Here is a 12074-nt window from a genome sequence, read left to right as displayed (position 1 = left end):
TATGTATGGCTCTAGGTGGGAAAATTAACTGTGTGCAGACACAAATACAGGCAAATGGATAGCACAGATGGCAGATATTCATACCTTGTCAGCTGTTGTGCAAGTCGTCTTGTATGCATGTTTCCTGCAGCATTGCAGCATCGGTGCAGCAGACAGTTCTCTCCTTTGTTAAAGAAGAGGATCAATGTTTCTCTGACTTACGTTCAAAGCAGCTCCCAGAGCAGTTTCAATTTTATCCTTCAATGTTTGCTTTGAGCTTCTGCATGCTTTTACCCTAACAATCTGTTTGTTTCCCCCAGAATTCTGTAGATAGTTTGCCCTTACTTTGTCTTCAGGGTGAGCTTCGAGCAAATACCCTCTAAGTGCCGAGGTTTAAACTGAGCCGGATACAAAAAGGTTTGCAGATATGAAGGTTACAGCACAACGTCGTGCATGTTGAAATATGGTGAATACAATGCTGTCCCTACAATTGTTAGATCTCTTTTGTAATCTGTGCTGAGGGAATTTTTATTGTCATAAATAAACTGTGAAAATGTTTAACTCGGACTCCCTTCTTCCAGAATCAGTAAAAAGTTTTCAGATAAAAAGCATTTTCTCTGGCTTAACTTTGCAGCAAATACATCCCAGACCAGTGGGGGTTCCTATTTTTGGGGTAAATACATTTTGGCACAACACTTGGCCAGCTCCTGCACGCTGCTGTCAGTCAAATGCTTGCTGGGTTGTAAACCCTCATGGTTGAGAAGAGTGCAAAACTTTTCCAAACAGATTCTCTCGGGAATTCAATGAAAGTGCGGCAAGAGTTCAACAAGCATGCAGAGAAAGTTTACAGACTCTGTGTCTTAGAAACGAAATGCTGAGAGGAGTGCGTTCAAATCTGCTGTCTGTGTAGAAACAATGTTTATACATACACAGACTTATTATAGGGGGTGTTTAATGCTGAAATACATTTCTTTTGTATGCAGAACAATGGAACCACTCAGAAATGGATGTGGATGCAAAAGGCAGGGAGCAGATGTATATTTTAGATATTACTCTATATTATATAAACATGTACACACACACTGTGCACACAAACACACCAGCACTGCTCGCCAGGTGTATAATTCACAACATCTGACTAGATTAGGGCAATATCAGCCTACATAAGTGTCATGTTTTATCTGTAAGACTCGTTTATCAGAGTTTTCCATAGACGCCAGCTATCAAACATTTTCAGCTGACTACTTTGTTAGTAGAACTATGTCATTCAAGTGGATGAAGGATTTCAGCCAGCGAGTGAGCTGCTTTATTCAACGTTAAAACCAGGTTTGAATTACAGGGTCTGTTTGTTTTGGGCAGGAGGAGATCTCTGTGGTCACCAAAGTTCATTGGAGAAAAACTGGTTTTTACCATAAAACAACTCAATGCAGTGTTTTTACAGGTTTTAATCACAGGGTCAGTTTGTTTTGGAGATGAGGAGACCTCTGTAGCTAATTCAGCTTCTCATTTTAGAGCAAACACGACACATGAGTGCAGAGATTCAACAAAATGCGAGTCGACTCAGGGTCTTCTCCACTGATGATTCAGCTCGTTGACTTTTAACGGCAGCCCATACCGAGACAAAAGAAACTAGTTCAGAATCATTTTTAGAGTTAAACATTACACAGCAAACACTAAAACTCTAACACTACACTAAACAGAAACACACAGCTCAGTAAGAACACAGACAGACTTCAGAGTAAATCAGTGCAAAACTGTACTAAACTTTTACTGATCTCAGCAGCGTGTTATCATTTTTAACTACAGTAACAAAGAAACCAGCTGAGTGTTGGGGGTGAAAAATAAGTACACAGAATTTTATTTTAATCTATATTAATTTGCTTCAAATTACTGTACATGTGGAACATGATACCGTATACTCAAATCAACAACATTGTAACGCGTTTCGTTACAGACGAGCAAAAAAAACCTGCCTGAAACCATCAGCAAACAGGCAATGTTGTTTGCATTACAAATATACAAATTCTGACCATTCGACTGAATGTAGTTAACAAAGCTAATGCCTCAAAACACAAAATAATTGTTGCATGCTGGGTGTGGAAAGTTATTCGTCAGGGTTGCTGCTTTTTCCTTTTTGTGTTGGTTTATAAAACTGCGTCATGAAGGATCCACGTCTACAAAATCACAGCATATAACACAGCACAGCACAGCCTATACCTCAAAATACCGAACTATCAGAGCCACCATGGAGCCAGTCGATTGTCTCTTTGATACTTTATTTCATTTTATTGACACCTAATGCAACAATGAACATTAATTTGCCTGATCAAGAAAAGTTTTTCAACTTTTTCAGTCAGTGGTTCAACTTCAGACTGACAGACATGTCGTTAGTCTCATCCCGATGTGACCCACTGGAAGCTCCAACAAATTCTCTTTCTGATTCAAAGTCAGAAATTATTTTAGCTCACTAAAAATTATCCTCGAGCATGTACTTACGTGTATGGGTCATCTCAAATATAAAGGTTTAATTAGGAGACATTCATGTTTCTTAAAGGACAAACTGATGGTTTAAGCAGATTAAGTTCTCTAAAGATTCTCTAAAGAACTAAAGAGGTGTGAATGGTTATGCTGCATACATAGGGAACTCTTTTTTCAATGCAAAAACATTGCATGTGTCCTTTTTGTTTGTCCTCCTGGTTTGATTTCAGATAGCATATGTAGCTTGCTGCATTAACTGGTTTTTGGTAGGTTATTCTTAAACTGTGGATTAATGAGCTTCCAACAAACATCATCAAGTCAAGTGCATCTATTGAGTAACACAGTATCAAAGGACGGAGAGGGAGGAGCAGTGCAGAAGGAAAGTAGAACAGAAAACAGTTGAGGAGAGAGATAACTTAAGACGCAGCCGTAGAACCAGTGTTGATGTTTTCTCAGTAAACTGGATCTTTCAGGTGAGAGATCTTTCGCCGTGCTGGACCACAAGGTTGTAGCAAGTAAACTGGTAATGTTGTAGCATCTCTAGCTGACAATACAAGTCTTTGACTGTGACTGGGCCGCTAGCGCAGCAGGTGGAAGGAAGACAAGAACAAAGGAAGGAAGGAAAGAAGAGAAAACAGAAAGTGAAAAACGTGTGCAAAACTTTACAGTTACTACACCTGTATGTCTGAATTTACCCAGCAGCAGCTTTAGCATAAATTTTGCACTCAAATTTACCTCAAACTTGGCACATGGACTGTTTAGGCTCAGAGGCATTTACGTCCCACATGAAACAGACAGAGTAAGGCGTTGTTTGTGTGTGTGTGTGTGTGTGTGTGTGTGTGTGTGTGTTCATGTTTCTTACCTTGTCTGGCTGCTGCGGCTTTCTGAGCTTCCTCCTCCTTAGCTTTCTTGCCCTCCTCGAGAGCAGCCATTTTGGCTTCGTGCACCTCCTTCAGGGCGCTCCACTCCTTCCTGTTGTTCAGCAGCCGGTCCAGCATGGGGGTGATCTCCACATGGAAACGACTGAACTCCTGGGGAGCCGCAGTGGAGGACGAGTCAAATCAAATCAGAAATGTATCACAAACAAACGTGCCAACAAAGTGGATTAGCAGCACATCTGAAACTTAAACTGTTTCTTTCAGGTTAAATGGGAATTAGCAGTGAATCTTTCTGTGCGTCTGAGTGCTGTGATGTCTGACCTTGTACACAAAAGTGCAAACAAAGTCGATGAAACCACACTGCAGCTTCGGCAGGTCGTCTGCTTTGTTTCGGTCCATCATCGGCTGGAGGAGAGAGAGAGAACAAGAACAGTGTTTAAAACAAACTCATCAGGTCGTCAACTCGTCTGCTAAACTCTTGCATTTCATTCTATTTATCAAGTTTTAAGCAATTCACTAAAATCAAAACATATCATGGTATCATATTTAATATATCACTATTTTTTGTAGTTTAATCAATCACAAAAATGGCTTTTATTTTTACACCATTTCCCTGTTCAGCTGAAACACTCAATTCTGGAGGACGTAACACCTGAATAATATAATGTGAACCAATCTAACAGCCCAACCATTAAAACTAATTCAATACAATTTGGTGTTAAAGTTAGCTAGTTAGCTAAATTAGCTACAGTGAACAGACTGTTTAAGAATTGGATGCAGCATCTGGGTTTCAAAAGCAAAGTCAACTCAGAATGTCTTTAAACCTGCATTCTTTCTAATGGCCAGCAGGGGGCTACTCCAATACTCCAATGACACCACTTCCCTAATGAGTTAATGATCTTAATTGCTAGTTTCAAGTCTTCTTCAAAACATTACGATGTTCGTCCTGTAAATTATGGTCCCCATTTAAAGTAAGACAATAAATCAGGCTACACTTTGTGGCTGTCTGTGATCGACAAGTCACTATCAAGGCGACCTGGCAACCAGCATAGAGGTGTAGCAATGCATATCAACCCTGTCATCGAAGTATGGTCTTACTGGCTCCAAAACAATCGATACGATATGCGATGGCAGAATGCCAAACTCAAGCCTTCACAACAGATGACGTCACAATGGCTACACCCACTTCTCATATCTTTGCTACATTTATACAATGAAAACCACAAAGTTCAGCAAACTGTCAACTTAGTTATTTTACTGGGAAGAATTCACATCCATAAAGCGAAGTTCTTGAGGTCTCGCTCATCGTTTGTACCTTTCAGAATTGAATTTAAGAAATACTTTGAGTCTATCCAAATGATTAAAAAGAAATGTGCTCATACAGTTAGTATGCTACAGGAACTTTAATGTGTTTGCCTACCTTTCTCTTAAGTTTATGATTTGAATTGTCTATACATTTATTGCCTATCTTTCTCTAAACTTATTGATTTATATTGTATATATTTTGATTGATTTATTTTACTATATTCCTATGCATTATGTCCTGTTATGTTTTCTGTACCTCAGTATGATGACTTAATGCTTATGTTCTTGTCAATGTTAAAGAATGTAAATGTTGATCTATTCAATAAAAAATAAATACAAATATCTTTGCTACATTACAATAACAACGCTCCCTGCTCACCGACTGAGAAACTTTTCATTCAAACAGTTTGTATTATAAAACATTCAACTGTTTGAGGGGTCCAATCGGAACCGAAGAACAAAAAAGATCTCCTAAAAGTAGCAGGGAGTGAGCGCTCTTTATACACAAGCATCTCTTTCTTTTGTATGAGCTCTGCATGCTTGTGAAGAAAAGGCAAATATATGAGGAACTAAAGATGGAACAAACATATGAAGCTGAATCAGATTCACCTGAGAAACCACCAGCACACTGTCCCTGCTGCACATGGCAGCACACAGAAACCTGTCAGAGCTGTGAGAACATTCTAACAGCTGTAATTGCTGGAGAAATTGCCCACCTACATTTCCTGATAAAACTGTTCAAGTGTCGCCACCTCTGTGGTCTGACGAGAGAAAAAAAAGACCTGGCAGTGAGTCACAGAATCGACTGCTGGGAAAACAAACTGATCAAAAAGAAAAGTTCTCCCTGCTGACACAGATGCTATTAAATCCAGAGCAGCGTGAGCTGAGAGCGAGTGGGACGGTGCTTCTCGCACTTCAAGTGTCTCAAGGACAGGAGGGCTTGAAACAGAGCGAGGGGAGAGGGACACAGAGGCAGAATGGGGGAGAGAGAGCCAGGGGAGGGTACGGTCGGCTGGGTTAGGGCCACAGTGCCCGCTCTTTCTGTATCAGTGCTCCACATAATGGGCTGTACATCGCTCCACACCGCCGCTACAGGGAACTAAATCTGTCTTTTCATTTTGTCTTCCTGCTGCGGTTCTGTCTCCTGTTCTCCCTCTCTCTCTCTCTCATCATGTCCTTCCTGCTCTCCATCCTAAATTGAAGCCCTAAGGAGAGACTTGTCCTGCCTTAATTCCCATCATTCCTGTCCACCCACCAAATCCTCGCTCTCCTCCTCTCAAACTTTAGCTTCCTGGCGCAAACTGGTATAAAAAGGAATCGGAAAGTTTACACGGAGACATTGAGCAGAAAAAAATGTTTTTTTTTTGCAGATTGCAGGAAGTTAAACCTGCCTCCTTTGGTTTAAACTGTAGGTTTTTAAAAGTTATTTAAATGTATTTAAAACATTCTAATAAAATCATAAAAGAACAAAACAACAGGCTGGTCACTGTGATGTTACAAACAAGGACATGCCGTGCTGCCAGTGCGCACACTAATGAGGTAAGTTAAGCCTGTTTCTATGTTTGTTTTGTGCTTTTACAACTCTGCGGATACGAGTTATGATCATCTGACGTTACGATGGTGCAGCGTCGTTATCTCGAGACAATCAGATAAATAAGTTGAGATCTCGAGAAAACAACCATAAATAATAAGTTAGTTAGTTATCATGGGAAAACAATAAATAAAATGTATGGATGCTTGTTCACTTAGGGCTTCCGTATTAAACATTTAATAAAGTATTCCAACCAGCTTGAGTGTCATTTGGGAGAAACATTCTGTATTAACCATCATGTCAGTATTGAAAAAAAATGTCTATAGCCGTTTTCCCACTGGTCAAAAAACCCGCTAACACCCGGCTTTTTTGCTTAGTGGGAATGGCTACAATCGTCATTCAGACCCGTTATCGCCTCGGCTCTGATCACCATTGATGGGAGCACAAAACCCATGTTGACACGCTAATCCCTTTCTGGTGCGATGCTATGCTCCGTCTGTAACTTCTGCGACTCTTCGTCATCTCAGCTACAAATCCCGCCTGTCTCCGTCCGAGCAGCGCTCGAACATCGTTCCAAATTTGTCGGTGCCGATTTTGATAAACAGACTGAATGAGTAATAGATACAATAAAGACCTAACCACCGTAACATCTTCACTATTTACTGACCCTGTCTCCCTCATGTTTGTGACGTCAGACAAAAAAAACAAACCTGTGTCAACGCGCTAAATTTAGGTGGGAAAGGGGTATATGTTATATGTTACTTATAAACAGTTTTGGCTACTAAATCATGTCATGCCAAGCATCTGTGTATTATGTTAAATACGAGCCATATTATTTGGATAATGGAACTTGCTACCTAGCCTAGCAGCCTACCACTACATCGCATCACATTTACTAGTCCTGTAGCATTTAGGTAATCCGTTAATAACGCCCCTTACAAATTGAAAATACAATGACCTCACATTTGCCAATTGGTCTGATGATGCAAGGAAATGTCTTTGGATATTTCAAACTAAGAAAAGAAGTAAAGTCAGAAATCTGCCTTTAGTTGTGTAGCAAGTTTTGGTTGGAAAAATAAATCTCAAGCAGCGTTCAGACAGGATCATAATGCTGTATCAGATTTATAAGAGGTCAAATATGCTGCAGATTTTAGTAAAGATTGTTGTAATGAACACTTTAGATGTTTTATCCTACATCTTGCAATAACCCATCCATCCATCCATCCATCCATTATCTAAACTGTTGATCCCACTCAGGGTCACATGGGGGCAGCTGTCATTGAGCGAGAGACAGGGCACACCCTGGACTGATCGCCAGCCAATTACAGGGCGGACACATAGAGACACACAACCTTTGACGCTCACACTCCAACCTTACACGCCAACTTTAGAGTCGCCAATGAACCTAACGAGCATGTCTTTGGACTGTGGGAGGAAGCCGGAGTACCCGGAGGGAACCCGAGCATGCACAGGTAGAACATGCAAACTCCACACAGAACCAGGAAGCTTCTAGCTGTGAGGCGACAGCGCTAACCACTGCACCATGTAGTAGAAATTCTTTATTGATTCTCAAAGGGGAAATCCTCTTTTTTTAAGGTCAGAGGTCAACTATAAAAGTCCTGTAGCACAGTTGGAGCTGGAGGAGGTTTAGTGTTGCTCCAGGCTATGTCAAAAGGTTTAGAGGGATGGATGGAGGCTGCATCAATCCTTCAGTGAGCATCTCTCCTAAGCATCACTCTGTGTCCTTACAATGGGTTGTTGCTCCAGGACTGTCCTCTCCAGGTCTCCCTGCTCCCAGAACTCTGCAGCTACAGACAGCGCCACCTAGAGGTGGAGAAAAAAAGTTGTTGACAAAACAAATCCCGTGTACAAACATTAGGGTCCTCTGTTGTTTTGAGTCTGAGACAAATCATTTCAACACTAGTTATTCTGGTGAAATTCTCCTTCAAGATACAAGCACAATTTCCATTTTCTCAAGCGGGAAATCTTTCCTTATGTTTCGTTTAAATCCTCCTCTAAAGCTTTTACAATGCCGCATAAATGAGAGTCTTATTCGCAGAGCAAAAGGCAGTTTCAGGCTTCGTGTTTTGATGGGATGAAAGCCTGTTTTGTCTGCCCTCACAAACCTAAAATGGAGCAACGTGAGATGTGATGAATAATATGTGAATTCTGCTTTCAGGGTAGAAACCTCATTTTAGAAAGAGTTAGTCATCCAGCATGTTTTAGGGGGAACAATTGCCACGAGGCTGCTGCAGCTCGTCTATAGGCAGATATTCTGTGTGCGTGGGAAGCAGAACTGAGTAAAATAAAATGTGTCATAAAAATGTCAGTGGAATATCTTTCAAAAAATGAAGCAGCTCCAGCTTTTGTCCCTCCTTCATCTAAGAAACGGCTGCTTATCATCAATATGATCTGAGTACATTTTGTTATGTAGGAATCCAAGCATCTTATCAACTTAAATCACAAAGTATGGACTCATTTAACAAAGACCCGTTCTGGTTAAATGAATTCTGGTTTGAAGAATCTGCACATAAAAATGAAAAGAACGGGAGTCTGTAGAGTTTTATATGACAGCTACAATATGTTACCACTGTATTCAGGGTGGAATTCACCTTTAAAAGGACGAGTTAGTCATCAAACTACTTTTAGAGCACTATTCGCAGGAGGGAGGCCGCTGCGGTAGATAGATACTCTGACAGAGTGTGTGGGATGTAGAGCTGACTCACCAGGTGCACATAAAGGTGAATCCAAGCAAGAAAAAAAAACGGTCTTCCAAAAAATAAACAGAGGGCTATCCTAATTAGCAACAGTTGTGCAACGCAGGAAGAGTAACAGGACTGTTCTGACGTCAACTTGTTTTCTTAACAATTAAAAGAAGCGTGGATATGATGGGATGTTCTGTATCAGACTTTGTTTTCAAGCTGGTTTAAGCCAAGCTATTGCAAAATCTCACAGCATTTCTTGAGGAAGCCCAACATAGGATGTAGGTGATGTGGTGGAGGATAAAGGAGAAGAGAGTAGTAGTGATACATGTAACTCTGTATGTTGCAATCAAGGGTCAGCAAGAAGAAGATCGAGAAGAGAGATTACCAGGTTTAGTGCGAGCAAGGGTTAATGTCGCAGCATGTTGAAATCATGAATCTACTTCATGTGTTCTCGACATGAAACGTGGCTACACAGTTGATCTCTGTTGTCTTGTGTTGAGGTAATAATCTCAAAAATGTATATCTAAATAAATGTCTGTTAAGGCACGATCTGAGGAAACACAACGGTGATTGAGCCGCCGATGGCCCACGGATGAAAGACTGTGCAGTATTACAGACTGGGTGTCTGGAGTGACATTCACGGAAAAAATCACAAGCCGTGCCCAGTTAGTGACGCGTTTTCCATCACCCAGCAGTGGTTGGTCTGCCAGAGAGGGTAGGCGGAGCTTAGCGGCTGCTTTTCCGGTCTCGAAACAAATTCGACGCTCAGATGAAGGCAAACAGTTTAAGAAGGAAAGCGACCGTCAGCGCGGAAAATAAAGAGTTACAACCGGAGCCAACCGTGGACGTCACACATGCAACACTGTCTGGATATCTGGGACGTGTTATCACGCAATTACCGTTTATCACCACAGGAGCCGCCAAAGACAACAAAACTGAGATCTTTGAAATTATCACTTTAACAAAAATAGCAATATTATCTGTTAAATACCCAACTTTTTTGATTTATTCAGGCAGTCCTCAAGGGGTTGCTTCCCCCAGGCTGGGAAACATTGTCCATAAAGCAACGCAATATTTTCTTTACATTTGAATTCAGTGAACAGACGTTGCATTCAGCGCTTCGCCAGGACCCAACGAGCTGTACTTTAAATTACTATTACTGGTTTATTATGGGTTCTATGTTGATGCAATTGCTATGAGTCTATATGAGTTTTTACGTGCGTATAGGAATGTGAAGTGAGCATATGTGTCAGTCAGTTGCAGACAAATAAAGGTAAAGAATGACCTTCCAGCAGCGGCTTTCCAACAGCCGTAGACGCTTCCTGTTTATATTGACACGCCTGTATGTGAAGGCTTTATGGCGATGTGTCTATTACATACTTTACTGAAATATAACGCTGAGCCTGCCAGGCGGTGATGAGGGGAATGAAAAGCAACAAGCAGCTTTTGATGCATGAGGCCGTCAGGAATCACTGCTGAACGCTGCTGAGAGAAATGGCAGCGCTGACAAAATGTCTTTCTCTGCCCACTTTATCATTGGTTCCCCTCTCACAGAGTGTGTGCGTGTCTTATTACTGTGAACAGCTGGAGTGCCATTTTGCAACTACCACTGTGAAGTACTAAAAGGACCGTGCATAGAGACCACACAGGTGTGTACCTTGCTCTGAACCTCCCATGGTTTTGCGATGGCAGACAGGTCACATGCAGTCATCATCATGGCCCTAGAAACACAAAACAACACTGAGATCTGTTTGCCTGCATGTCTCTGGTGGTAACCTCCTTTGTGCGTTGATGTGTGCGTGCCTACATGACGATCTCTTTACGCGTGGTCTCCAGCATCATGTACTTGGTCCAGTCGTTCCAGTTCTCGTAGGTCTTGGACTGGTCCACAATCTTCTGGAACATCGTCCTCTTCCTGCACACAAACACAGAGCTCCAGCACCCACGTTTTATCTCTCTTTACCTTATATCTTAAAGAGTCTTTATTTCCCTGTAACCCAACTTCAACATTGCACTTGTGGTACCTAGAATCTCCAAAAGTAGTATGGGAGGCAGAGCCTTTAGTTATGCTGCCAAGGCTTAGACTGCAGAGGGACTTCCCATGATGCACTGAGCTCCTCTGTCCTACTTTCTCTCTTCATCCGTATGCATTCATGTCCTGCATGTAACTCATTTTGTATCCTCTTAGTTTTTGTGCTGTCTTTTCCTCACAGATTACTTTGTATCGTTGTTGGGAGTGTTTGATACTCACTGCTATTATTATTCTAATAATTATGTGGAAGGTGTCTAAATAAATATATTTTTTCTTTCTTAAATTGCTGAATAGAAATGATCTAAAACAGTAAAGTATTGTATCTGCAGAATTGGGTTACAATATGTTTCATCAATAATTGTTCATGTTGGACTGACTTGAAGTAGAGAGCCAGGTCAGTGGCGATAATGGCGATGTCCATGAGGTGGATGACGAGGTCGTGCTGACGGCGGTTCAGATTCTGATAAATGTTCAGTGACTGAAACACAAGAGGAAAACAAACACTTCAAAAGAACAATAATCACCAGCAGCTTAAGAAGGTACAGGACACAGTGTTGGAGGAGGCTGGCTGATCGCCATCATTGCCGCACAACATCCAAAAATTGCCACACATACAGAGAAAGAGTCAACCCAAACAAACACTTCAACATGAAAAAGAAATTATGAGACAAAACTGATGAAATGGAAAAGATAAATGGGTATGTGCTGCTGTAGTCGAGGGTAAAATATTATTTAACAAATGCAGCACCAGCAATAAAAGCAAAGACTCATGGGAAATGCTGAATGACGGGCAAAAAAATCATCATTTTAATATCAATTCTTCTTTTTCTGACTGAGTTACAGACGCAAATTAAAAGGAGGCTAGCTAAGACTGGGGCGAGATTTTGCTCTTTTTATTTATTGCCCACACCTGTACGCATGTGTGTGTGCGTGCATGCGTGTGTGTGTGTGACAGCAGCATACTTCATCTCTCAGCAGTGTCTTTCCAAACTCCAGATGGTGTCTTTCCAAGATGGAGGAGCCGTGAAGTTTCGCCAGAGGATTACCAGACCTGGAAACCCACACACGCACACACACACACCATGTTAGGGAGGTTCCACTGTGATAAATCATGCATGTTAAACCCAGGGTGGGCCTGGCCTGCTGTGTCCGCGGCTAATGGCGGC

The 12074-nt window shown here is 41.4% G+C and overlaps 1 protein-coding gene across 2 annotated transcripts in view; it reads right to left on the bottom strand.

The window, feature by feature from the left end:
- Positions 1–2997: 2997 nt before the first annotated feature.
- Positions 2998–12074, bottom strand: part of pde6a (phosphodiesterase 6A, cGMP-specific, rod, alpha) — a 30454-nt gene continuing 21377 nt past the window's right edge. Inside the window, exons 16-23 of one of the 2 annotated variants that reach the window (XM_069669987.1) lie at positions 11872–11959; positions 11286–11386; positions 10684–10791; positions 10534–10597; positions 7921–7995; positions 3657–3740; positions 3316–3488; positions 2998–3043 (exon numbers count right to left, since the gene is read on the bottom strand). In XM_069669987.1, the coding sequence (XP_069526088.1) occupies positions 2998–3043; positions 3316–3488; positions 3657–3740; positions 7921–7995; positions 10534–10597; positions 10684–10791; positions 11286–11386; positions 11872–11959 (739 nt within the window). The remainder of the gene's footprint in view (positions 3044–3315; positions 3489–3656; positions 3741–7920; positions 7996–10533; positions 10598–10683; positions 10792–11285; positions 11387–11871; positions 11960–12074) is intronic. The other variant, XM_069669988.1, reaches the window with a different exon arrangement.

This window comes from Semicossyphus pulcher, unplaced genomic scaffold (genome assembly GCF_022749685.1).
Source record: "Semicossyphus pulcher isolate SPU_LCO1_2020_fin unplaced genomic scaffold, fSemPul1.0.p SCAF_2, whole genome shotgun sequence".
NCBI lineage: Eukaryota > Metazoa > Chordata > Actinopteri > Labriformes > Labridae > Semicossyphus > Semicossyphus pulcher.
The sequence above is the reverse complement of the archived record's forward strand: the minus strand, read 5'-3'. Positions and strand labels throughout refer to the sequence as shown.